Genomic DNA, 26,106 nt, shown 5'->3' with positions numbered 1-26,106 from the left:
GCAAAAATGACTTTGCACATATATTCAATTAAGGATTTTTTTTTAAGATTTTTTTTTTTTCTTGGTGACACAGAAAGCACAAGCAGGGGGAGCAGCAGGCACTGGGAGAGGGAGAAGCAGGCTTCCTGCTGAGCAAGGAGTCTGATGCTGGACTCAATCCCAGGACCCTGGGATCATGACCGGAGCTGAAGCCAGACACTTAAACCACTGAGCCACCTGGGTGCCCCTAAATTTGTGTTGCCTTAGGCCATGAAATTTGGGATACTTTCTTAGAGCAGCCTCTGAAAGCTCATGCAGGCATCCAGCTCCCAGGTGGCAGAGATGGGATTTGAACTCAAGTCTTGGGATTTGGAAGCTCTAGATCTTCTGATATCTTCTGGAAGGGTGAATCTTCCATTATTCCAGATCTACCCCCTCCAGGGTTGCTGGGCAGTGCCCGACACTGTAGATGTTTTAATGGTTATCATTATTGTACCTCCTTCCTGTCTACACACAGTGTCAGTTCCTTTCGGTCCTTTCTGCTCAAGAACCTTCCATGGCTCCGCAGTACCCTCAGGATAATGACGAAGCCCTTTAAGGCAATGCAAACTCTGGGGCCTGGCTCATGTCTCCTGGTAACCCAGCAGACAAAGGCACCCGACCCCCACGGGCCAGGTTTGGGTGGCCCCCTGAACTTTTCTGAGAAAGCGTTCCTGCAGCCTGAACACTCGCAGCACACTCCCTCCTTTTAAGTATGGCTTGTGAGACTTTCCCGGCCTTCCCTCACCACCAGTATACACCGGACACCGTGGCTAGTTAGCCACCATGCCTTGTGCCACCTTCACTATAACACCTGTATTCCAATTTTCGGGGTCCAAGACTGGCTGCCTTCCAGCCTGGGAAGCCACTGTGGGCAGGGGTGACACCCTGGCCTCTGTTGCTGGTTGGCTGTGCCATGTCTGTGTGTCTGCGCCTGCACGGTCTCATCTGCACTCTCGATGAAGCCGACAGCCTCAAGTCCTCACTGCTGCGGCTGTGGAAACGCAGGATCACAGGGAGAAAAGGTGGGTTCAGATGTCTGAGTCCCCAAAGACATAGGGTCAGTGGAATTCTCTCCGGCCCGGGGAGGGGCTGAAGTGCTGGTGTGTGTTACAACACTGGACGAGACTCAGCGTGGGTGAAACGTCCAGAATTAATAAATCCACGGAGACAGAAAGCAGTCTGGAGGTGGCCAGGGGCTGGGGTCAGGAGTGAATGGGGAGTGCCTACACTTGGTGGGTACAGGGTTTCTTTAGGGGTGAGAAGAAAGTTCTGGAGATAAATAACGTGATAGTTGCACAACCTTGGCACTGTACCAAATGCCACTGTTCACTTTTGTTTTCTGAATTTTACCACAAATTGAAAAAAAAGAGGTGGGCTGCTGAGGGAGAAGGGAGCTGGAACTTCTAGGTCTGAGGGAGGAGGGACTGGGGTCCTGGACTCCTGGGTCTGAGGGAGGAGGGGGTGGGGGCCTGGGCTCCTGGGTCCAGGGGAAGCTGGAGGAGGCTGGGGCCCAAATGTCTGATTACCAAGAGGGGAGGAAACTGGCAAGATGAGGGTTGCTATGTGACATACAGAAAAATATGATCAGGGCAGAGGAAGCAATTGCTTTTGGCGGAAGCTTCATCGGATGGCAATTTCGACACCAAGGCCTCCCTTCCCACCCTGAGCCTGCCCACTGGGGAATTCCAGGAGATGGCCCAGAGGAAGGGAGAGGGGAAGGCAACTGAGGGGAAGAGGCAGGGTCACCGCGGGCCCATCCCCAACAGCCTAAGGACACAAACTGCACCCAGGAAGGAGTCTGACCTGTGGGCCTGGATTCTGGGGCCCCAGAGAAGGTAAGAGCTAGGAGGCTGGACCCCAGGGGCTAGAACCAAATGCAGGAATTCTAGAAGGGACTGGACTTCTGGGTCCCCAAGGGAGGAAGGGTGGAGAGAGCTAGAGGCTCAGATTCTGGGTTCTGGGGAGGACACGGGCTGGGCACTTGGACACTGAACTTTTAAAGCTGAAGGAAGGAAGTTGGGGGCCCCTTGAAGCTAAGTAAGGTGCTCCCTGCTAGTTTCTGAGAGGGGAATTGGTGGTGCAGGGTTAGGTCCCGAACACAGTGGCGGGTCGGATGGTCGGACGGTCGGACGGTCGGGCGGTGGGGCGGTCAGACTGCTCCGCAGCTTGGACTTTGGTTCTGCCACGACACCGCCCAAGCCCTACCCCACGTCCCCTCTCCTTTTCCAACCTCTCCCACAGCCGCGGGCCCAGGACCGGGAAAGCGAGAAGAAAGTTTGGACAGGTGAGCATTCTGGGGAAGCCCAGAGGCTGTCTGGGAGAGGCTCTGAAGCTGGGTGAGGGAGGCCAGCCAACAGGGAGGTCAGGATGGGAAGACAGCTGTTACAGGATGGAGAGCGCCGCAGGCAGAGAGCTGGTCTCAGCAGACCAGAGCCTCATCCACTGTTTCTGCCCTGGGAGCCAAGGGGAGCCTCAGAGCTGGAGGGGCTCAGAGCTGGGAGGCCACCTTCAGAGGCACCTGGACCCACAGGGCAGATTCCTCACCTGAGAGAGAGAGAGAGAGAGAGAGAGAGAGAGAGAAAGGTTCGTGGTCCCTCTCCTTCCCCTGCAGAGCCCAGCATGTGGGGTTACCTGTCTGTGCTGCCTGCTTTCCTGGCCTTTTCCGCTATCACTGGAGTCTGGAGCGTGTGAGTGTTAGAAGCAGGAGAACCCCGGGTCTGATGGAGGAGGGACTGGGGTTCTGAACTCCTGGGTCTGATGGAGGAGGGACTGGGGGACTGGACTCCTGGGTCTGATGGAGGAGGGATTGGGGTTCTGGACTCCTGGGTCTGATGGAGGAGGGACTGGGGGCCTGGACTCCTGGGTCTGAGTGAGGAGGGGCTGGGGGCCTGGACTTCTGGGTCTGAAGTGGGGGGGAGTTAGAAGTCCTCGTTTCTGTGGGTAACAAAAGGAAAAGCTGTCGTTAAAAACCACTTTGATGTCTCCTGTACTTCAGTTTTGCCCTTGCCGTGACCAACAGGTCTGTGAACCTCACGGAAGGTTTCCCCTACATCAGGTAGTTATGGTGCTGGCGGGGCAGGGGGTTCCGAGGGAGAAGAGGTGGCCTGGCTCCGAGGAGCCACAGGATGATCCTTCCTTTCCCCCAGCCTCTGTGGGTCTTACCCCCCTCAGAGCTGCATCTTCAGCCAGCTGCTCAACATGGGAGCTGCTATGGGTAAATATCCTCAGTCCTTCCTGTTCAGGGGAGAACCCCACCCCCATCTTCACCCCTACCCCACCCCTACCTTCACCCCTACCTCCACCCCTACTCCCACCCTACCCTGGCCAAGGGGGCCCCGGCCCCAGGGGTCCAAGCCCCCACCTCTCCTCCAGATGTAGGAGTTAGGCCCCAACCCCTAGACGCCCAGTCTCTCCGCACCCCCCCCCCCCCCCCCCCCCGCAGGAGTCCAGGCCCGGCTTGCCGGCCCACTTCCCTCTCCTCCCAGCCGCCTGGATCTGCATTATCCGTTACCACCAGCTCCGGGACTGGGGAGTCAGAAAATGGTTTAACCGGCTGATCCTGTGGACGGGGCTCCTGTGTGCCCTGGGCACCTCCGTGGTGGGCAACTTCCAGGTGAGAAGGCGTCGGCTCGTGAGCGCAGCCAGGCACGCCGAAGAGCCCGAGACTACAGCTCCCAGCACCCCCCGGGGCCTCTGGCTTCTCATTGTGGGGGCTCGTCCGCGCACGGCCTTCTGGGACTTGTATTTCTCTTGCGGTCCTTGGGCCAGGGAGGAGGTGAGCTCCTCTGCGGTCTGAGGTCAACGGAGGCCCCCGTGGGAGGCCTTGGTGTAATTATTCACGGAGCCCCAGAAGACTGGGGCAATTTACTGCCGTCCCTTACCCCTTTGCCCTTTTAATAATGAAATTACTCAGAGCCGCTCATTCTCACCACTTAGATGGAGCGTTCACTCCGCGCGGGGCGCTAGGCTTTACCCTGTGTAGGTTTTCATCCATCTCTAGACAGACCCTTTCAGTCAAATCCAACAGAGGGTTTTTTTATTTTTTTGTTTTTGTTTTTGTATTAATCAAGCTGGTTCGTGGTGGTCAGAAATGAACCCAGATTCAGACTCTAGAACTCACATTGTTCACCTTGAGGTTCAGTAGATATTTGTAGAACAAAAGAAGGGACAATGATTGGAGAGAGTCTGTTGATGATTGTATATTGATATTTAATTTTTCCGTGGCGCCTCTGACTCCTAACTGCTCCCGATGAAAGTACTACGGGCTAAGAGACTGCCTTCGCTTGCTAAGAAAAATTCCCCATAACTCATTGTTCCTCATCACCCTCGTTTATTCCTGGGCTCCTCAACTTTAACTTCTTAAAAAAAAATTTTTTTTTTAAGATTTTTGTCTTTTTGAGAGCGAGATCATGAGCAAGGGGGAGGGATAGAAGGAGCTGAGCAGGGAGCCTGATGCAGGAGTTAATCCCGGGACCCTGAGACCATGATCTCAGCTGAAGGCAGACAGTCAACCAACCGGCTGAGTCACCCAGGTGCCCCTCTTCTTAAAATTATTATATTGCTCCCATAAGGAGCTTTCTAAAGACATTTTCCCGCTGGTCATCGCTTCCCCTCATTAAACTTTTAAGATTTAGAAAACATTAAATGACATACACTATGTATCTGCAAGCACAAACCATTGCAATCTTGTAAGAACTTCCAAAACCAATTTTTCAGCCCCTGGGTGACAATATCAGCCCTCCGCCACCCCAGCTGAGAATGAGAGATTTTATTGCACTAATATTTCCTGAGCGCCTACAATGTGCCAGGCCCCGTATTCCGGAGTGAGGCCGCAGCAGTCTGCTGGTGGGTCAAGGACCCCCCCATCACAGCCCTCATGTCCCTGCCCCCTCACCCCCCACCTGTGTGTATCTACCTTCCTTTCAATTCTTGTCCCTGTTCTTTGCAGCAAAAGAACCAGCTGCACATGCACCTGGTCGGGGCCTTCTTTGCCTTATTCCTGGGCAACTCCTACTTTTGGCTGCAGCTTATTCTTGTCTGGTACATGAGGAGACTGCCCCAGCCTGGGCCCCCCTGGATGGGGCCACTCCGTCTGGGCCTCTGCAGCCTCTGCACCATCCTCTTGGTGACCAGTATCCTTCCTGGGGCCGGTGGCAGGGGTTGGGGTGGGGGGCGGTCCTCCACTGGGGTGGTTCATCTCCATGCAGTCTGTTCTCGGCCTCAGTCTTCTGGGGATGATAGCATCCCGGGAAGTGTCAGCCTTGGGGAAGGGCACCCTGGGCTGAAGTCCACCTCCCCCTGCGTGCTAGCCGGGTGTTGGTGGGGGAAGGACTCCACGGGCTGGACTCAGTGTCTCAGCTCCTGCAGCTCTCCAGTGTGGATGATAACAGGGCTGCCCCCGGAACTGGAAGGAATGAAGGGAGTAATGCACGTGAGGTGCTTAGCTCGGTGACCAGTGCAGTGAGCCGCCAAGAAATACTGGGAGGATGGCAAGCCAGCGGCGGCAGGCACTACCTGCCCTGCGCCGGGCATCATGTTGAAGACCGGAAACTGAGGTTCGGAGAAGGGGAGTCTCTTGGCCAAGACGTGTCGCAGAGTCCAGCGGTGGCGCTGGCGGTGGATGGCAGGGAGGCAGCTTGCGCAGGCTCTGGAGAACAGTCCACATGTCCTCCCCGCTCCTTGTCCAGTTCTGTCCTGTTAGAGGCTCTGGCTGGCCTTGATGGGAGTGTTCACAGCCAGAAACTAGCCAAGGCAGCGAATCAGGGCTGGTCGTTAACCATTCACCAGCATGCCTGGCACTGGCTGAAGATCCTACCCAACCCAGTTGTGAGTCACGGGAGCCCAGATGCTCTTTGCCAACCTAATGTGCCTCTGGGTGACTCAAATCACTGTGCTTCAGTTTCTGTATCTGTCAAACGGAGTTGTTTTGATCGTAATAATGGTTGTTACTGGCAAAGTGCCCTGAGAGAGGAGAGGCTATAAACGTAGCGTTAGGGACCCATCTCCTCCTTGGGGAGAATGGAGGGAAGGCCAGAAGGCTGCTGGTGCTCAGAAGAGCCTACGGGAGGGACTGGTTTCTTTCTGGGGGCAACAGAGAGCCGTGGGAAGCATAAGAGTGGGGGAGGACCAAAGCCAATTCTGGGGGTAACCCCCTTGTGTAGGTGCTCTCACCTCTCCTTTGCTCTAGGATTCATGGGATTGGGGTGATGTCACCTTATGGGCTGCCTAAAAATCCTTGGATGAATGAAATAGTGTCTGAACTGATCTAGGAGGGAGTGGGCGCTGGCTTGGCCGAGAAGCAGGAAGGGTGTTGCAGGGAGGGATCTCAGAAAGCAGAGGGCCTCTCTGCTAGTTTGAGCTTGGAGTGAGTGTGGGTTCGCAGGTGAAAAGGATTTCAGGGGGCACCTGGAGGGCAAGTCTGAGCAGGACAAACATGTGGGAAACAGTCAGCCAGGGAGGAGGGCAGCCACAGAGGTGGGTGGCCTGCCAGACGCCATTCTGGCCAGGGCGAGGCAAGCTGCGTCGTGAGAGGGCGCCTGGCCCTGGTGACCTGGCTGGGCTCCGGGATCCTTCCTGCTGCGTGTGGCCCTTGACCTTGCTGTAAAGTGATGATCCTCCACTTCTGGCCGCTGCGTTCGGCCTCTGCCGCCTGCGAGTGGGCCATCGCCATGCTGCTGTTTGCACTTTTCGGCCTGTTTGCTGTGGACTTTTCTTGCCTGGACGGCTGCACCCTACACCTCCAGCCGGGCCACCTCAGCTCCCCGCCAGCCTCCCCCACCTCCCTGCAGATTCACCTGTGAACAGTAGCCCGGATGATGAGGTCTGGGCCCCCTCCCTCCGTGCTGCCATCAGGGCCACCCAGGAAGTGAGAGGTCAAGGCCAGCCAGCCATCCCTGCTCAATGCTATTTATTATTATTATTATTAATTTTTTTTTTTTTTTTTTTGCCGCCGGCGGAATCAGAGACACGGACGCAGGCAGGGTCACGCGAAACCAGAATTCCTTCCGGAGAGCAAATCCGTACAGAAGGTTGTGAGGGAAGGGGGAGAACCGGGGAAGGGGGGGCCTGGGAAGGAGGAGTTGGGGACACAAGGACAGATGGCCTTCCCTGTCCGGATCTGCTAAGCCACCCCAACCAGCCCCCGTCCCTCCCCCACCCCACCCCGCAGAGAGATTGATCAATAAATAAAATAATAAATTAATCAATAAATAAAATAGAAACAGCTCCCCCGCCCTCAGTCCCCCCTAGAACCACCCCCCATTGGGCACGGCCCCCTGAGCCCCATCCCTGCAGGGCAAGGCCGGGTTTGTTGTCTCTCCCCTCCCTACATACTCCATGGGCCCTATTTACAGATTCACAGTTGGGGGGCAGGGAAGAGGGGTGGAGGGGGCTCCCCTCCTTCCCCGGCCCCCTGGGGTCAGGGCAGAGGAGTCCCGTTGGTAGCCAGGAGCTTCTTGTCCTTAGCAGGGCCTCGGCGGGGAGAGCTGGTCAGCTCTGGGTCTGGGCGGCCGGCTTGGGGCTGTAGGCTTCTTGGTGGGGTGCCAGCAGGCCGAGTCTGGGCCCCGTTCTTCTCATCTGTGGAGGAGGAAGCAGTGTAGCATCACGAACCTCGAGGCTGCCGAACCCCAAGGAACACGTTCCAGCAACATCGTGGTGAGACCAAGGGCCTCCATCCTGGGGCTGGAAGCCTGTGGGGACGGCTGCCAGGAGGACACCCATTTGCAACCAGAGCCAGCAAGGTCACGGACAGCAGGTCATACATCCTGGACCCCTCCAACCCTCGTGGCTTTGGAAACCGGGCCAAGTTAGTCCCAGTGAGACCCAGAGGTCTGACTCCAGGGGCATTGTCACAGACTCTGGCTATGAGATTATTCGCTAAGGGACAGCTTGTCACAGCAGCAGATCACATTCAAGTCCCCAGATCACAGCCAAAGGTCTCCTTCTGCTACCCTGGTTGTTAGGGGAATGCTCCTTAGCGACAGGGCACAGGTGAGCCTTACAGGGGGTTTGGGGGATCCAAACAAACCCGGAGGACTGCTTGCCCTTCTCCAGAACACTGTTCTAGAACCCTCATTAGCAGGAAGTTCCACAATCCCACACAGAGACTAGGCACCCTCTGGGGGTCCCTGGAGGTGCCCTCCCTGGCCACAAGGGCTTCTCAGGCCAGGATGGCCCATGCCCTGGCCTGGAGCTCAGGCCCCAGCCTCTCTGAGAATCTGTGATCCTCGCCCATGGACCAAAGCCCTGGAGCCCTTGCTCAGCAGGTCGCCCCTCTGGTCCACAGGATAAAGGAGGGCCACATGGCTTCGGACCCCTGCCGCCCACCTGCCAGGGCCTGCACGGAGGGCTGGTCGTGAGTGCTCAGCAGCTGTGCCTGGATGGTCTCCACCACTCGCTTGAACCGACGGCTGGGACCTGGAGGAGATACGGAGATGGGCTGACTTGGGGACAGAGACAGAAAAGACCCTTCCACCCTGTGGAAACCAGCAAAGGACTTGCCTCCTCTTGGGCTCAATTTCCGGCCCTTTGTTGGGACTAGGTATTATAAACCCGCAATTTGCAAATGGGACTAAGAAGATTGGGTTAAAATAATGATGGCTGTGGCTTTCTATTTATCGTGTTAGTTTCTAGCTGAGGCCCGAAGAGCCAGGAATATAAGAAAAATAAACAGGAAGTTAAAAAAAAAATCTTAAAATCAAGGAAGTCCTGCATATTAGCCTTTAAAGGAAAGGGGGAAAAATGCAACTTATTTCATCTTAGGGGTAACATTGTGGCAGGCTGGTCACTGTGACATTTAAGACTGCTAACAAGGTAGCAGACAGAAGTGTCTCTTGTTATTCGGACTCGCTATCATGGCTCAGGAACTTGCTGGACTGGCAGCAAGACATTTCTGTGGCTGCCAACTCCTGATCGGTCATGGCTGACTGTAGTTTCTGAGGCTGCCACTGAGCCCAGCAGGAAGAAGTGCCGTGATCACCTGGTGCTGTCTGCTCTGGGTGCGGGAATGACACGGGATGGCAGAGAGCCCCATCTGCCCTTCGGCTGTACAGTCAGCTCTGCACTTCAAGGTCAGCAGGGCTAGGTTGAGCCCAGCTTCCTCAGTTTGCAGTGGGACTGTGTCAAGTCGATTTGCTTCAACAGGACTCTGTTTTCTCTTCTGTAAAGTGGGTGAGCACTAATACCTCAAAGTCCTCTGGGAAGCGTCAATGTAACAATGCACGTAAAGCAGGTGAAACATCATAAATGTCCACGGAGGGGCACCTGGGTGACTGAGTCCACTAAGTGTCTGCCTTTGGCTCAGGTCATGATCCCAGGGACCTGAGATCAAGCCCTGCATTGTGCTTTTGCGCAGTGGGGAGTCTGCTTCTCCCTTTGCTCCTCCCCCTGACTTGTAACCTGTTTTTCTTCCAAATAAATAAAATCTTAAAAAAAAAAATCCATGAAATGTTAATGAGAGAAGGGGGAAGGACAGAATGCAGAGGTCTGAATGAGGACGGGGCTCATAGGGTCAGCGCTAGCTGAGCACCATCTCCTCCTCCCTCCTGCTGCCCTCCAGGGCCACTCTCGCCGCTCAGCTGTCTTGAGCATCCCACACAAAGGGTAGAGGCAGTGTCTCGCCAAGGGAAGCTTACCGGAGATGAGCGTAAAGGTGACCGAATAGATGCCACCACTGCCACTGCCATCCCGTCGTGGGGAAGGCTCTGGGCCCTCTGAGGAGCTGATGTCCACCTGGAATCGGACAGGCTTCTGGAAGACAGATGGGCCGCCACTGGCCTTGTACTCGGCCCTGAAGCTGGTCTGTGACAGCACACTGTGACTCAGGCTGGGGATCTGAGACAGGCAGGGGACAAAAGGAGGGGGTGATTCCAGTGACCTGATTCCAGGGACTGGATAGCCAACCCCACAAAGACCTCTGCCCAAGGAACTACAAGTTCCATCAGCCACTAGGGGGAAAAGAATAACAGGAAAGCCATTGGGAGGCCCCATTGCCTGCTGGGACTTGTAGTTTTCTTGTCCCACTATAAACGGCATCAGAGGAAAGGCTGGTAACAGGGCCTGTCACATCTAGGGGTCAGCCTCAGCCTCCAGAATTACATGACGCAAACTTCTCTGCCTCCGAGCATTGCCACATCTGTGTCAGAACCTCTAAGTCCCACTAGCTCCTGCAGCAAAACCCCAGAGTTCCCCGGGGAAAAAGCGATTCTGTCTGCTAATCTCAGACCTGGTGGTCAGGGAATGGCAACTCACTAATACGCTAGGGAGGTGTCCTTTGCACCACCTCCAGGCCCCAGGGTCCAGTAAACCTCTCCACCTCCCTGCCCCTACAGTGACCCAACCCAACTCTGAACGGAAAACTACAGATCCCATGAGCCTCAGGAGGAAGTCAGGCCAGAGTGGAGGCGGACTCCAGGGGATGCTGGGATTTGTAGTCCTGTGCTGGCCAGGACACAGGGAGACCCAGGCCTCTCACCGACAGGAAGGCATGGACGATGTCCGCTTTGATGCTACTGAGGGGTTTGTCCTTCAGCACAAGGAATATTTGTTCTTCTTTGTCCAAGGAGATGAAGTTTCCAAACCAGGAGCGTTTTGCCAACCTGAGTGAAAGGGGAGGGTTGGAAGTGGGTCGGGAGCGGGCTCAGAGAATAAATCCCTCCCTCCAACCTCTGGCTTCCCTTCCCTGTCAGACTCACTCTGGAGAGGACTCTGGCGTCAAGCTGGACATCTCCTCCGCAGTGGGGACTGGTGTGCGGTGAAGGAGGGGAGAGTATGATCAACACTTGCCCATTACCCTGGGTCCAGCACGTGGGCCAGTAGTCCCCTCCAACTAGAGGTTCTAGATCCCAGTGCCCATTCACCTCCCAGTAGCTAAAGCCCACTTGGCATGCTACCTGGTGGTCCTGCTGGGGATGCCAGCCCACTCCAGGTAGACCACGCCCTCCGAGGGTGGAATTGCTCACCATGAGCCAATGATAAGATGAGCCAAGGCACTGAATGGAGGTGTCCTTCAGAGAGGCTCCTCCTTCCTCCAGCGCTGAAAGCCCCACCCCCTGTCCCCAACACCTAAATTTCTACTCCCAGCCCCATCTTCTCACACGACACGGGAATCTAGGCCCCCAGCCCTTGCACCCTGGGGGACCCCGTACCCTGCATCTTGCGCCGGTGAAAGCGAGGGGAACCCAGGAAACTGTTGCGGATGGAGTTGAGACGACTCCTCCAGGCGGCTCCCCCGACGCCACCGCCAGGGCTTGGGGGTGGCGTTGTTCCTGGCGTCCCAGTGGGGCTGGCCCGGGGCGTGTGCAGGGGCGAATGCAAGGGGGTGCCCCCAGAGGAGCGCGGGGAGCCTGGGGGGCCAGGCAGAGGTGTGGAGCGGGCACTGGGGGGCGGAGGCTGCTCCCCGGCACCCCCACCCCTGGGGCCGCGAGAAGGCAGCGTCTGCGTTTTGGAAGTCGGGGAGCCCCCGCCCCGAGCCTCATCTCCGGCCCCGGGCTCCGGTGAGAAGGAAAAGACAGGACTCTGTGAAGAGGGGCAATGGGTGAGATGGTGGACTACAACTCCCAGGAGCCTTTAGGAACCCCATAGGCCCATACTCACAGAGATGGGTCCCAATGCATGCTGGAACTTGTAGTCCAATTATTACCCGCCCGCCTCCACCCCTCCTCCCTTTTTAGGGGATAGGGACTTTTTCTATCATGCTCACTGCTGTAGCACGGTGCCTGGTACACAGTAGGCGCTCAATTAGCTTTTGTTAAGCGCATAAAGGAACCCTTGAAACACTAAAAACCGGATCCTATCAGAGGTGGAAATGTGCAATGCTCTAAAACGGGATTGGGGGGCGCCTGGGTGGCTCAGTGGGTTAAGCCTCTGCTTTCGGCTCAGGTCATGATCTCCGGGTCCTGGGATCGAGCCCCGCATGGGGCTCTCTGCTCAGCAGGGAGCCTGCTTCCCCCTCTCTCTCTGTCTGCCTCTCTGCCTACCTGTGATCTTTCTCTCTGATAAATAAATAAAATCTTAAAATAAATAAATAAATAAATAAAACGGGATTGGGGGCCCTTTAGAGACAAAGAGGCAATGCCTCAAGACTTCTTGGGATTTGTAGTTTCCGGTCCAGTGTTCACCCCTTTACCCCTTCTTAATGAATCGGGGCTTACCCGTGGGCTGCTGAGAGGGCTGGAGGACAGACCGGTGGAGGCTCCACTGACACTACGGGATCTGTTTTCAGGAGAGATTTTTTTGTTTTGTTTTGTTTTGTTTTTAGATCAGTTGTGTGGGTTTCTCAAGGCTCAGATGTCCTTTCCCTTCCACACACCTTTGCGATGGGGATTTGAGGCCCTGAGAGGGGCCCCTGAGGTGGAGCTGGAGATAGATCCTGAACCCCCTCCCCACCCACCCAGAGCTCTGTACCCGCGGGAGGGCCAGGGGCTCTAACCTCTGACTGTGCTGGGCCATCTCCAGAGCCCGGCGGGTGGGCACTGGGGAGCCACCGCCCCCAGCATCTGTGATGCTCAGAACTTCCATGGACTTCCGCTCTGGCCGCCGCTTCCCGTGTCGGCTCAGCATAGGGGAATCCACACGTTTCCGAGGGGGGTCTGAGGGAGGAGAGTTTCAAGCCAGTCAGAAGCCATCTTCACCCAGCTGTACATGGCACTCGCACAGGTGGGAAACGGAGGTGTAGAGAGGGGACTTTTGACAAGTTCACAGAGCGGGTCAGGGAGCCTAAACCCGGAAGGTAGGGGCGCCTGGGTGGCTCAGTTGGTTGAAGTTCTGCCTTCGGCTCAGGTCATGATCTTAGGGTCCTGGGATTGAGTCCCACATTGGGCTCCCTGCTCAGCGGGGAACCTGCTTCTCCCTCTGCCCCTCACTCTGCTGGTGCTCTCTCTCTCCCTCTCAAATAAATAATAATAAACAAATAAAATCTTTAAAAAACAGAGGTTTACCCACTTTAAAAAAAAAAAAGGGGGTGCCTGGGTGGCTCAGTTGGTTAAGTGACTGCCTTCAGCTCAGGTCATGATCCTGGAGTTCCAGGATCAAGTCCCACATCAGGCTCCCTGCTCAACAGGGAGTCTGCTTCTTCCTCTGACCCTACCCCCTCTCATGCTCTCTCTCTCAAATAAATAAATAAAATCTTTAAACAGAGGTTTACCCACTTTAAAAATAAAAAAATAAAATCTCTCTCTCAAATAAAATCTTGAACAAAACAAAAGCAAAAACCTAAGGCCTGCAGCCCCTTGCCCCACTCCAGAGTCTGGGGTCTGGACCCCCAGCCCTGCCTTCTCACCGACATCATTCCGGGGAGGCAGGTCCTGGTCCTCACAGCTGGGATACCGCTCCTTCCGATCCAGAAGCAGATAATATATCATCTTTTCTTGGTTCTCCCTGATGGGGAAGGGAGAGAGGGGGTGGGAGAGGCCTGGGGTCAGGAGTTGGACTCCAGAGGTCTCACCCCCTCCCTGTAGCTGTGGCTCTCGGGAGCCTGGTACACCGGTATCTGCGCCCATGCTTCCCTCTTCCTAGGCATGGACACGGTGAGACTTTGTGTCGGTGCACATCGGACCCTTACTTGACTCAGCCGTGACAGTTCCAATCGAGCACTTGCTATTTGCAAGCACTCTGTGGGACACCACGTGGGCCTCACCACCTACCGGTACTTTGCAGCATCTAGTCTCCCCACACCGCCCCGTGTCCTACCGCCCCCTCCTGGTTGCTCTGGGAACAGCTCTACGTGGGAACTCTAAGCCACGCCCCCTCTAGCGGCGAGCGCCACGCCCCACGGAGTCTGCGCGTGCGTGAGGCCCGGGCGCGCCCTCCGCTGGCTGGTTTGGGCGCAGCGGCGGGCTGGCTGGACGTCAGCCAGCTGGTGTGCGTCCCTGAAGCAGGGGGTCTTACTCCTCGCTGCGGAGCTCGCGGTGCAGCCGCTCGCGGTCCCTGAAGCAGCCCAGCGAAGCCATGCTCTCCAGGACGTCGGGGTCCAGCTCTCCGTTCGATGGCAGGCTCCGCATGGCCACCCGGCGGCCTGGGGCTGGCTCCAGGCAAGGGTCTGGCTCGTGTTTCCCACCTCTGGGGAGGGGGAGAAACGTTACAGGGTACTGGGCGTCTGGGCCCCAACCTGCTCCTCCCTTGGGAACCCAGGATTGCCGGCTCTCAGCCCCTGCTGCGCCTGTGTCCTCCCCTGGGACCCAGAAATCAGAGTCTCTAGCTGCTCCTCATTGAGCAACCTTGGTATCCCACCCTCCAGCTGCTTCTCCTGCTGGGGACCCTTGATATTTGGGCCCCCTCCCTTTCTGCCCCAGGGAGCCAGGTGCTCAGTTGTCCCATACTCACAGGTACCAGGGGTGTTTCTGAATTTGCTCCAGCTGTGCGGAGGGAGAGAGGCAGAAATGAGGTCGTGTGAACACAGTGGGCCACAAGGAAAGTTGATGGGGTGGCTCTGGGGGTCCGTAAAGGTGCCCCTCCTCTCCACCAGGGGCAGGATGACAGCTTAGGTCTTCCCCTAGTGGCGACTGGGCACCACGACCTGTGACCACAGGCCTGGGACATTGCCTGTGTGCACAGTGGCACCCCTTCCCCTGTGGAGGACCTGCCCAGTTTGGAGGGTGCGATTTGCAGACCCTGGGCTGCTGCTCATCCAGTGACCTCCCCCTCCCCCGCCCCAGCCATCGCCCCCAGGACTGACAGGCAATTCCTGGAAGTCCATTCTCATGGTCCCTCTAGGGGTTTTGTCCTCATGACCCACCGCTCCCCCCAACTCACACTGAGTCTTTTCTCAGGCTCCACTTCTATCATCCCTCTCAGGAGGCTCTGGCAGTCTGGAGGGATGAAGTGGGGCATGTGGAAGACGCCCCGTTTCACCTTCTCCAGCAGCTGGCGGAGATTGTCATCATCAAAGGGCAGAGCCCCCTGTGGAGAAATGACAGGCCCCTCACACAGAGCTTAGGGTATCTCGGCGAAAGCCTAAGCTCTTGACACAACGCCCGTGTGGTCCTTACCACAAGCACTGGCAGACGGGGGACTAGGACCATCTCACTTTACAGATGGGGAAACTGAGGCATAGAGCGGTCCAGCAACTGGCCCACAGCCTCTGAGCTGGTAAGTGGCGAGCAGGGGTTTGGCAACAGACAAGTCAGGCCCCAGGCCTTAAGAGGCTGTGGTTGCAGCTTGGAGGGTGTATCTGAGAAACAGGTTTCTCCCCAGACCGGTTTCAGGAGAGGTAATCCTCATGCACTGGTTCAACCGAAGGGGAGCATCCACTTTGGGTCAGGGATCTTGTACTGGACAAAACCAGCCCTCGCCCTCCTACAGCTCACACCCTAGACTGCGAGACCCCAGTGACGGAAGGAACTTCAGCAGCCTCGTCATGAAGCAGGCACCTCTGCTGTCCCCCAGGTTCTGATCTGGCCACGAGGGATGGAGCAGGGGACAACACCAGGTCGCTGGCCCCATGGAGCTTTGTCTCCAGTGGTGCCCGGCACACACAGATTAACAAACAGCGGTTGATGAATGAGTAGTGGGGAGAGCAAACAATAAAGGGACACATAGGATGAGAGAGGCAGGAGTCCGAGAGATGAGACGAGCAGAGCGAGCAGGTAGCTGGAGGGGGAGCAGGGAGTCGAGGGGAAGGGGCCTCAGAGGAGATGATGCTGGGCAAAAACTTGAAGGGGTAACAGCCATGACTCTGAGGGCTTTTCCAGGTGTTACCCCTGGTGTCGGAGGCCTCTGGACTGAGGAGGCAGGGTGTGGGGGAGCAGGGGGAGGGGCGCCCCGCAATGCTGGTCTGGGGCCTGGAAGCCTGGATGAGACTCCGCTTGTCTGTCTCATTCAATGTGGCCATGTGTTTGTTGTTGGCCTTGCCCCTGAACCTCCACTTCTCAGCCCCCAGAACAGTGAGAAGTGTGTTGTTCACGCCGCCCTGTGTGTCTCTTATAGGAGCCCAAGCTAAGGCAGACACCCTCTCATGAGCAGCTGATCTGTTCCCACGGCGCGCATGGCCAACAGCGTTCTAACTCACGCCGGAGAGACATTCAACGAGCACAGGAATTTTCTCGGCAACACCAAACACCCCGCCTGCCTTCGGGAACACGCGGCGGTACTCTGGGCGCGAGCATTTAAAATCACCAGCAAACAGTGCAAAAAAGCAAAAACTGTGGCACTCCCTAGACCACAGAAAACACACTTGTTTACAAGATGGACTGAAACCGGGCGTGGGGCAGGGAAGCAGAGGGTCGCTTTGTACCACTTTAGATGGGACACGTGTGACAGGGACTCAGCTTTTTCTCTGCTCTGCGCACATCTGGGAACGACCTCGGAAACACCAAGCGTGGGAGGCTATATGTGAACCCCAATGAGTGTGCAGCTTCTCAAACATGGAATGTGTCGATTATGAGAGTCAGCTGTAATAATAACAGTAACTACTAGTAATGGGGCGCCGCTCAAAAGGCTGACGGGGGACATTCTAGGGAATCACATTCTTGTGACTCCTGGTACCCTAACTACTGGCCCTGGGCAGGCGAGGAAACGGGCCTGGAGAGGGAGAGCGACCGGCTTGGTCATAGTGGTGGAGCCGGGGTTTGAACTCAGCTGGACGGGCTTCAGAGTCACCAGCTGCAGAAGGGCGGAGGCCTGGACTGTTTGAGCCCACCTCTCGGGCGCCCCCCATCTTCCCTGGGGGAGCTGTGAGTCCCAGGCGCTCCTGTTGAGCCTTGGTTCCCTCAGTGTCATCTAGGCTCCTGGATGAGAGACCACACACTGATCCCAGCCCTGCCGCCGTGCAGCAGCGTGCCTGTGAGCCAGTCACTTCTCGTCTCTGGGATTTTCAAGTGAAGTGTGCGAGGTGATGTGCTTGGAACAGTGCCTGGCACAGAGTAAACCTTCCATTTACTCGTGCCATGCGTGTTGACGGGGCCGACTACGTGCCAGCTCAGGTCACAGCGAGCCGACAGAATAAAACCCACAGAGACAAAAGCCCTGACTTCTGGGAGCTGATGGTGTAGAAGGGGACACCGCACAAGGAGCTCACAACTCAGCACATGATGGCAACTCTGAGTCGCCAGGAAGGACAGAACCTCCCCTAGAGGGTCTGACCTCATGGGGGGGGGGCGGGGAGAATGGGAGCGAAGAGAAGTCTAGTTGTGAACTGGATGAGCAACAGGACAGGTCAGGACGGAAGAGTGTTCTAGACAGAGAAGAGCAGGTGCAAAGACCCGGGGGCAGAGCCAGGCTCACAGGCCTGCTCTGATTATATTCGTTATTACCATATTGCAACAAGCTCCCTAGAAGAGTCACTGTCCCAAGCCGTCCAAGGGCTCCTGGCTACCCCGTCCCTTTCGGGGACACCCTGGACTAGCTCACAGTGCTCTGACTCCATGGTTAGCTCTGGGCACACAGCAAGGGTGGGGCAAGGGTGCTCCAGGGCCTTGGTCTGCTGGTTCCTGCCTCTCACCTTCCTGATACCAGTTAAATATTTGGAAGACAATGCCTGAGGGGAAAGATGGAACTTGCTTAATGTTTTGTGCTCCCACCAGGCAGGGCTGTTCTAGAAAGTGGGACAGGAGAGGTGAGGGGCACCTTACCACAAGCAAGGCAAAGAGGATGACTCCACAGCTCCACATGTCTGCCCGGCGGCCGTCATACTTCTCCCCCTGGAAAGGAACAGGCCTGGCCATGACAGGGTCTCTCCACCATGCTCTCCCCACGCCTCCCTCCTCTCCACCCGCTCACTCACCTTAATCACCTCTGGACACGCATAGTGGGGGGACCTGCGGGAGAGAGGCGGTGTGAGCCTCTGGCCGACTTCTTGCCCCCTCCCTGGGACGACGGAGGCCAGGCCCCCACTCACCCACAGCTGGTCTCCAGGAGGCTGTCCCCCACCTGCAGGGACGCCATGCCAAAGTCTGCGATGCGGATGTTGTTTTTCTCATCCAAAAGCAGGTTCTCGGGCTTCAGGTCTCTGTGGCTGAGACAGGCAGGTGGGGCTCAGGCCTCTGCCCTCCTCCTGGAGGCCAAGGCCCCATTTGCTGTCTCTCAGAGGCACTTCTGAAAACCATTATGGGCAATTCCAAACGTGCTCCAAGCAGTGAGAAGAACATGAGAAAGCCCCATGTACCCATCCCCCAGCCCCACCTGTTTCAACTCAGGGAAAATCTTCTCTCTTCTCTACCTAGACACATTCTCTCCTTCCTCCACTGGATTATTTCGTAGGGGACCCCGGACCGTGTATCATTTTATCCACAAATATTTGCATATCTACCACGTGAGATATTCTGAGCAAAGAGGGCTAATGTTGAGCTATTCAATATTGAAATACTGAAATACTTCCATACTGAATAATAAAAAGAATATGTCACCCCAAGCCAGTCACTGGCCCCTGGAGGGAAACCCCTCAAGTTTTAAGGATTGATGTCTGGGGGTGCGGTGGGGCCTGAGGATTCTAGCTTCTGTCGGACGTGGTCAGTAACTGGGTCATACTTGTTGTTAAATATGTTGACTATTGCCCCCTAGAGGTCGGCGCTTGTAACGTCAGGGTTTTGACTGGGTCTTGCCAATAGGGCTGTGTTGACAGTTTAAATGGGCGGCCTTCCCATCACCAAGCTTTATCCCCACCTCTGAGCCCCTCCACCCCCACACCCACCCCAGCTCCAGTCCCCACCCCAGGGAGGGAAGGAGCGCAAACAAATGCGGGTGAAAGATGAGCTGAAGGCCATTCCGTGAGGAAAGGACGATCTTTCCATATGAACAGTCACATGCCAAAAAACGGAACCTCAACCCTTGACTCACATCACAGACAAATATTAATTTGAAATGTATCCCAGACCAGAATACAAGAGCTAAAACTATATAACTTTCAGAAGAAAATGTAGGAGGAAGCCTTAGGGACAAAGATTTATATAGATAAGGCAGAAAAGACAAACGGTAAAGAAAAAATATGACAAACTTGAATTTATCGGAATGTAAAACTTGCTTTTCACCAAACATTGCTATAAAAACAAAAGTGGAGTGCCTGGCTGGCTCAATTGGGAGAGCATACGACTCTTTTTTTTTTTTTTTTTTTTTTTGAGAAATTTTATTTATTTGACAGAGAAGACAGAGAGGGAGCACAAGTTGGGGGAGTGGAGGGACAAGCAGATGTCCCACTGGGTGCAGAGCTCCATGTGGAGCTCAATTCCAGCACCACAATTTCATGACCTGAGCCAAAGTCAGACACTTAACCAACTGATCCACCCAGGTACCCTGAATCTGTGACTCTTGATCTCAGGGTCATAAGTTCGAGCCCGATGTTGAGCATAGAGATCACTTAACTAAATAAAAAAACTTTGAAAAAATTAAAAAATAAAAGGGGGTGCCTTGTGGCTCAGTTGGCTGGGCGACTGCCTTTGGCTCAGGTCATGATCCTGGAGTCCCAGACTGAGTCCCACGTTGGTCTCCCAATGTCTGCTTCTCCCGCTGACCTCTCTCCTCTCATGCTCCCTCTCTCAAATAAATAAATAAAATCTTAAAAAAAAAAAAAAAGAATTAAAAAAATTCAAACTCAGAAGTATGTCACAAACTGGAAGAAAATACTTGAAAAACATACAGTTAATAAAAGATTTGCTCTTAGGGGCACCTGGGTGCCTCAGTGGGTTAAGCCTCTGCCTTCGGCTTAGGTCATGATCTTAGGGTCCTGGGATTGAGCCCCATATCTGGCTCTCTGCTCATCGGGGAGCCTGCTTCCTCCTCTCTCTGCCTGCCTCTCTGCCTACTTGTGATCTCTCGCTCTCCGTCAAATAAATAAATAAAATCTTAAAAACAAAACAAAAAAGCAAAAAACCCTCCAAGCAATAATTAAAAAAAGAAAAAAAAAAGATTTGCTCTTAGAATAAAGAATTCTTAGGAGGGATGTCTGAGAGGCTCAGCTGATTAAGCATCTGCCTTCAACACAGGTCATGATCCTGGGGTCCAGGGATGGAGTCCTGCATTGCTCAGCAGGGAGCCTGCTTCTCCCACTGCCTGCTGCTCCCCATGCTTGTACTCTCTCTCTGACAAATAAATAATGTCTTGGGGGGAAAAAAAATCTCTTAGGAGTTATTCCTAGAGCTATCTCTCGTTCCTAGAATAAAGAACTCTTAGAACTTAGACAACTCAATAAAAAATGGGCAAAGGACCCGAAGAGACATTTTTCCAAGGAAGATAAAACAAATGGCCAATAAGCACATGAAAAGATGTTCTACAACATTAGTCATCATAGAAATGCAAATCAAAACCACAACAAGATACCACTTCATACCTACTAGGATGGCTATAATCAAAAAAGTCAAATGATAACAAGTGTTGGCAAGGACATATAGAGATTGGAACCCTCGTGGACTGCTGGTGGGGATGGTGAAGGGTACCGCCACTTTGGAAAACGGTCTGCCACTTCCTCAAAAGGCTAAGCAGAGTCCCCATATGACCTGACAATTCCAGCCCCAGGGATGCACCCGAGAATTGAAAACACAGGTACACATCAAAACTTGTACTTGATTGTTCCCAGGTCCGTATTGTTTACAAGAACCAAAAAAGAGAAACAATAAAGTGTCTATCCACTGGGGAACGGATAAAGGAGGTATGGCACAGCCACATGATGGAGTACTATTCAGCCACGGAAAGGAAGTACTGATACACATTATGACAAGGAGGGACCCTGAAAACGTTTTGCTGAGTGAAAGAAGCTAGACACAGGGGCCCCTGGGTGGCTCAGTGGGTTAGAGCCTCTGCCTTCGGCTCAGGTCATGATCTCAGGGTCCTGGGATCGAGCCCCGCATCGGGCTCTCTGCTCAGCAGGGAGCCTGCTTCCTCCTCTCTCTCTCTGCCTGCCTCTCTGCCTACTTGTGATCTCTCTGTGTCAAATAAATAAATAAAATCTTAAAAAAAAAAAAAAAAAAAAAGGAAAGAAAGAAAGAAGCCAGACACAGGCAGCCACATACAGTATGATTCCGTTTACATGAGACGTCCAGAATAGGCAAGCCCATGGAGACAGAGGTGGTCAGAGGCTGGAGGGGTGACTGCTTCGTGTACAAGGTGATGATTTTGGGGGTGAGGAGAATGTTCTAAAATTACATAGCAGTGATGTGCAACACTGGTTATACTAAAAACTCCTGAACTGTATACTTGAAAAGGGTGAATTTTATGATATGTGAGTTTTATCTCAATTTTTAAAAAGGGATAAAGATTTATTTTGGGGCTGCACCACACTGGCTTCCAGTCAGCCTTGTGGGCAGTGCTCATCTCGGCCTCCCCTCAAGCTGCCCCCTCACCAGATGGAGTAGCTGTGGCAGAAGTCCAGCGCCGACACTATCTGGCGGAAGAACTTCCGGGCCTCCTTGGGTGTCAGTCTCCCCTTCTTTACAAGGTAGTCAAACAGCTCACCTCCAGAGACGTGCTCCAGAACCAGGTACCTGGGGGACGTGGAGGGGGCAGAGGGCTGGAAGGGGCATGTGGAGGACCAAAGAGCCTGGACTCTCTTTCAAAAGCCCCCGGACCCCAGCACAAGACCCCCATCCCACTGGCCTTTGGAAGCAGAGTACCTAGGTAGGAATAGTGACTCAATTCCCATGAGTCCCTGGGAGGAGAAGACTCCAGTTCCCATGAGTCCCTGGGAAAAGGAGACTCCAGTTCCCATGAGTCCCTGAGAAAAGAGACTCCCAAGTCCATCAGCCTCTGGGAACCCAAAACTCCACCCCAGCGCCGCCCCCCCCCATAAGCTCTGTGCAGCAGAGACTCCCATGACGACTTTAGGAGTATCAATACTTGGACTCCTAGTTATTCCTGCAGGTAAGACAACTGTGATAACGCCTAGAAGACAGAAACACCTCAGTTCTCACAGGATCCTGGGAAATAAAGACATCTCCCCTCCCCCACTCCCATTAGCTTCTGGAAAGCCAAGCCTTTCATTCCTATAAGCCTCAGTTATTAAAAACAACAACAACAACACAAATTCTCATTAATTTCTGGCTATAACAATTGAAGTGTGCTCCAATTTAAGTTGACGACCGTGAGGTTTTTTTAAGAAAGACTACAAGTCCCATCAGTGCCTGAGAGGATTAAAACTCCCAACTCCCACAAGCCTCTGGGACATAGACTCCTAATTTCCATCAGCCACCTGGATCCTTAAAACTCCAAATCCCATCTGGCTCTGGGAGGCCAAAACTCGGATTCCCATCAGCCCCTGGGAACAAAAGCTCAATTTCTAGGAGCTTTTGGAAAGCTGACGGTCCTATGTGAAGCCCAAACTCCGATGAGCCCTCACTATTCCTACCTAGGTGGAGGAGTGGGAGAGAGAGCTCCACCAGTTGGTGACAAAGCCCCACCCCGCCGCCACACCTGGGGAAGCCTGAGGACTAAAATTCCCATGAGTACTTGGGGCTGGGCCACTTACTGCCTGGGGGAACCTCCCCAGCATCTGATGGGTACTGGAGTCAGTTCATCCTGGGGACTGCGTGGCGGAAACAGGGGTCTGTCCCCTCACTCGCTGCCCAGCCCAGCTGTCCCTTGGGTCACCAGAGTCCAGACAAAGGCCTATTGTCTGTACCCTGGGCAGCTGGACTCCACTCCCATCTTCCTGGGGGGTAGGTAATCAGCTTTGAGATATGGATCGGAACTCCTAAGAAGGCCATTGTTGGGGTGTCCATCATATAGCACCCAGAATTATGTGGGAGGAGGAGGGGGGCCTAGGAAGAAGCAGGATTCACAGAGCCTCATGCTTTGATAAGTCCCCATGGCCTCCGCAAAGATGAGCAGGGCGGGGAGCTGCCCTTAGCAAGACCGGCCCTGTTGAGGACATCTGGGTTATCTAGTAGAGAGTGTTCCCTGCAGGGCTGTTGGGGGGGGGGGGCAGAAGGGCCAGGATGGACCACTGTCCCTCACCAAGACGGCTGAGGCTTGGCTGTCCTGTTGCTAGGGCACATTTGGCCCTTAGTGCCAGGCCAGTCAGTGTGGAAACAAGGAGGATTATGTGTGTGTTGTGGATGCGTGTGTGGGAGAGTGTTCTGTGCAGGAGGGAAGGGGCTGACAGGCCCTTCGGGGGCTCCAGCCAGGAGATCTTAAGTTTCTCCAGGCTTCTCCAGGCCTTGTTTCCAGAAAGGTCCCACCCTAGGAACTTGGGGTGGGGGGGTGCATGAGGGCTGGGTGTCTATAAATACCTACAAATATTTCTTGTTCTCGTAGACATCGTGTAGCTTGAGGACGTGTGGGTGTTCAATGAGCTTCAGGATGGCTATCTCCCGCTCCACCTGGGGGTCAGTGGGGGACACAGGAATGAAGGTCAGCATGGCCTCCCTCCTCCTACCCCACCTTGTCCCCAAACGGACGCCCTGCCCCAGTGCACACACACCTTCATCAGCACCGACTCAGACAGCTTCTCCCGGTTCACGATCTTGATGGCGACCTTCTGGCCCGTGATGCAGTGCACCCCGAGTTTAACCAGTCCTGGGGAAGCAGGACTGAAAATGGGGGGGTGTGCTCCCAGAGCCCTCTCCCAGCTCCTAAGTCCCCCTGACTCCTCCTCCTTTCCCTGCTGGCTCTTTGACAGTGGCCCTGACCGAGCTCTGAGGGCTCTCTTCTTCCTGTTTTCCATAGACATAGACCTTCGGCGCTGTCCCTTCTTTTCTCTTCCCCCGGAGGTAATCTTTACACCCATGTGGGGCTCGAACTCACAGCCCCGTGACCAAAAGTCTCCACCAAGTGCTTCACTAACTGAGCCAGCCAGATACCCCTGTTCTGTCCCTTCTGATTGTCCATCTCTCCACAGTCGCCCTGGTTCTCACCCAGACTCTCTGTCCTTCTGTCCATGTCTCCACACAATCTTTCCTCTCTGTGTCTCCACAATGTTGTCTCCCTGACTGCCGCCTTCAGCCTCTCTCTTTCTCTCTCTCTCTCTCAGCCCATCACTTCCTTGAATTCTCTGCCCTTCAATCTTCTGGAGGCTCCATGTCTCCTGAGGAATGTACTTTCACATCTACCCCCTTCCCAGACCATCCTCTTCCACCTGCTCCTAAACCCTGACCTTTTCATCCCCTTCTTTGATCTGCTTTTAATAGCAGCTGTGGCTGGAAGCATTCAAACCCCAAGAGTGTGCCCACTTCCCAAGAGTAAGCCCTGAAGCCACAGATCCTGGATGGGGAGGGGGCAGCCCCTCCTCCCTCTGACCCAGGCGTCCAGGACCCCTGGCCCCTTCCTCCTCCATAACTCAGGAATTCAGGTCAGTGACACCTTCCCACCCTTACCACTAGGATCTTGAGGTCTGAGCCCTTCCCCTTCCCTAGTACCCTGGCCCTCAGCTTCACAAGAGATGCTGGGCCCACCCCGCCCGGACACAGGTGTGCAGCTCCTGCTTCACGCCCATCCACCCTCCACCTGGCAGGAGAGAGGCCAGGGCTGGAGCCAGCGTTTAGCAACAGCAAAGGATGACCCCTGACTCCCCAACCACTCCTGGGAGATTTGACTCTCGGATCCACCTTTCCACCTGGCCGTTTGTGTTCCCCACACAGAGCCAGCACGCTGGAGAAGGGGGAGACTGCGGCACACCCCACCACCCGAGCCTCACTGCCGGTTACCCGGACAGCCTGCCAGGGGAGCCCGGGCCCTCCTCAGCCAAAAAGCAGTGCAGAGGGAAGCGGCCGCCCAGGGTGCACCCCCATCCCGAGGTGTACTGCAGCAAGGACCTCAGCTCCCAGGGCCGGCAGAGCCCCTGCTGCAGGCTGGCCTCCCTTCCCCACTGAGGCCCTGGAGCCCCTCCAACTTCTAACCACCCTCCCCAACCGTGAGGTGGGAGCCTCTGGGCCTCAGCACCTCCCCCCCAGAGTCCAAGCCTCCGGCCCCCTCCATCCTGGGGACCCAGCAGACTTGACCCCAAGTCTCTTCTCTGTGAGGGACCCCGGGGTCTGGGCGATCAGCCCCTGCCCTTTGAATACCCAGGAGTCCGGCCCTCGTCCCCCAGCTCTCCTGCCCCCACTGCAGGTGTCCCCTCCCCTGACTCACCTGTCTGTCCTTTGCCCAGCGTCTTCTCCAGCCGATAGGGGCCCACATATTGGGCGTGCTGGGGTGGGTGTGGGTGTGGGTGCGGGAGATGGTAGGCGGGAGAGCCCCCGCCCCCCTCCTTGGCCCCGGACGACATGGTGCCCTTGGTCCCGGCCCGACAGGCCCCCCGGCCGCCCCCCCTGCGGCAGGTCGCCCCGTCCCTCCGGTGGGGGCCGGCGACAGCTCCGTCCCGGCCCCCCCGGCTGCCCCCCACCTCTCCGGGGGTCCCCAGGGGGCTGGGCTGGGCCCCCCCAGTCGGCGGGCCGCGGAGCTGGGGGAGGGGGGGCTGGCCCGGGGGGGTCAGGCCCCGGGAGTCAGCATGGCCCGGGGGGGCTGCGCGGCCCCCCCTCCCCAGCCCGTCCCTGGCCGGCCCCCCCCTTCCTGCGCCTCCCCCCGCCGGGGGGGTCTGAGGTGCGGGCCGGCGGATGCTGCAGGCCGAGGTCCCCCCCGCCCCCCCACGCGCCCTCTCTCCTCCGCCTCCTCCTCCTCTCCGCCTCCCCCCGCCACCTCGTCCTTTCTCTCCGGCACGCTGACATCACCATCCGGGGACTCCGGGCCCTTCCCCAAAGTTAACCCTTTCGGAGGGGGGAGGGGGAGCGGGGGCAGGGGGCGGGCCTGGGCGCCGGAGGGATGGAGAGGAGGTGGGAGGGTGCAGGGAGGGATGGGAGGATGCAGGAGAGGATGGAAGAAAGGCGAGGGAGAGAGATGCGGAGCAAAGAGACCGGGCGAGAGGGAGCTACACAAAGGGAGAGGAAGTGTGACATAGAGATGGGGACAAGAGGCAGCTCGCTAGAGAGATGCAGACAACCAGAGACAGCGCTGGCGCAAGGCAGAGAATCGGGCTGAGGTGGGCAGAGAAGGAGAGCAGAGTGGGAAGAAGAGACTGGGAGATGGCAGAGAGTCGTAGGAAGGGCCCCAGCTGGAGACATACTGTGGTGGAGAGGCACAGAGGAGGAAAAAGAGGGAAAGAGCCAGCCAGAGAGATGGAGACAGACGTACAGAAACACAGATATGAAGGGGAAGGGGAGAGAAGGCGAGGTGAAGAGACACAGGTGAGGGGAA

At 55.7% G+C, this 26,106-nt stretch overlaps 2 protein-coding genes across 6 annotated transcripts; one reads left to right on the top strand and one right to left on the bottom strand.

Annotated features, from left to right (window-relative positions):
* Positions 1-1,517: 1,517 nt before the first annotated feature.
* TMEM150B (transmembrane protein 150B) lies at positions 1,518-7,049 on the top strand. 4 transcript variants are annotated; one of them, XM_032326568.1, is made up of 8 exons: positions 1,807-1,856; positions 2,263-2,305; positions 2,633-2,708; positions 3,017-3,076; positions 3,168-3,235; positions 3,507-3,634; positions 4,970-5,153; positions 6,628-6,932. In XM_032326568.1, the coding sequence occupies exons 3-8, from the start codon at positions 2,641-2,643 to the stop codon at positions 6,819-6,821; spliced, it is 702 nt and encodes a 233-aa protein (XP_032182459.1). In that variant the 5' UTR covers positions 1,807-1,856; positions 2,263-2,305; positions 2,633-2,640; the 3' UTR covers positions 6,822-6,932. The 4 variants fall into 4 exon arrangements, 3 of the variants coding, with proteins under 3 accessions (XP_032182458.1, XP_032182457.1, XP_032182459.1); XR_004281602.1 differs by lacking the exons at positions 3,017-3,076; positions 3,168-3,235 and adding an exon at positions 6,984-7,049 and having other exon boundaries at positions 1,518-1,856; positions 6,628-6,886; XM_032326567.1 differs by lacking the exons at positions 3,017-3,076; positions 3,168-3,235 and adding an exon at positions 6,984-7,049 and having other exon boundaries at positions 1,518-1,856; positions 6,628-6,841.
* Positions 6,948-25,564, bottom strand: BRSK1 (BR serine/threonine kinase 1). 2 transcript variants are annotated; one of them, XM_032326557.1, is made up of 19 exons: positions 25,006-25,564; positions 23,360-23,454; positions 23,173-23,258; positions 21,285-21,425; positions 17,852-17,968; positions 17,738-17,771; positions 17,586-17,654; positions 14,770-14,916; positions 14,341-14,372; positions 13,906-14,076; positions 13,298-13,395; positions 12,449-12,608; positions 12,171-12,231; positions 11,166-11,535; positions 10,713-10,761; positions 10,493-10,616; positions 9,654-9,852; positions 8,347-8,436; positions 6,948-7,596 (listed from the first exon to the last, which is right to left on the bottom strand). In XM_032326557.1, exons 1-19 carry the CDS (start codon positions 25,139-25,141, stop codon positions 7,439-7,441), a joined length of 2,337 nt encoding a protein of 778 aa, XP_032182448.1. In that variant the 5' UTR covers positions 25,142-25,564; the 3' UTR covers positions 6,948-7,438. The 2 variants fall into 2 exon arrangements, with proteins under 2 accessions (XP_032182448.1, XP_032182449.1); XM_032326558.1 differs by lacking the exon at positions 25,006-25,564 and having other exon boundaries at positions 23,169-23,258.
* Between the last annotated feature and the right edge of the window lie 542 nt (positions 25,565-26,106).

The sequence above is a fragment of the Mustela erminea genome, chromosome 19, assembly GCF_009829155.1.
Source record: "Mustela erminea isolate mMusErm1 chromosome 19, mMusErm1.Pri, whole genome shotgun sequence".
NCBI classification, from domain to species: domain Eukaryota; kingdom Metazoa; phylum Chordata; class Mammalia; order Carnivora; family Mustelidae; genus Mustela; species Mustela erminea.
This window is presented reverse-complemented; position numbering and strand designations above follow the sequence as displayed.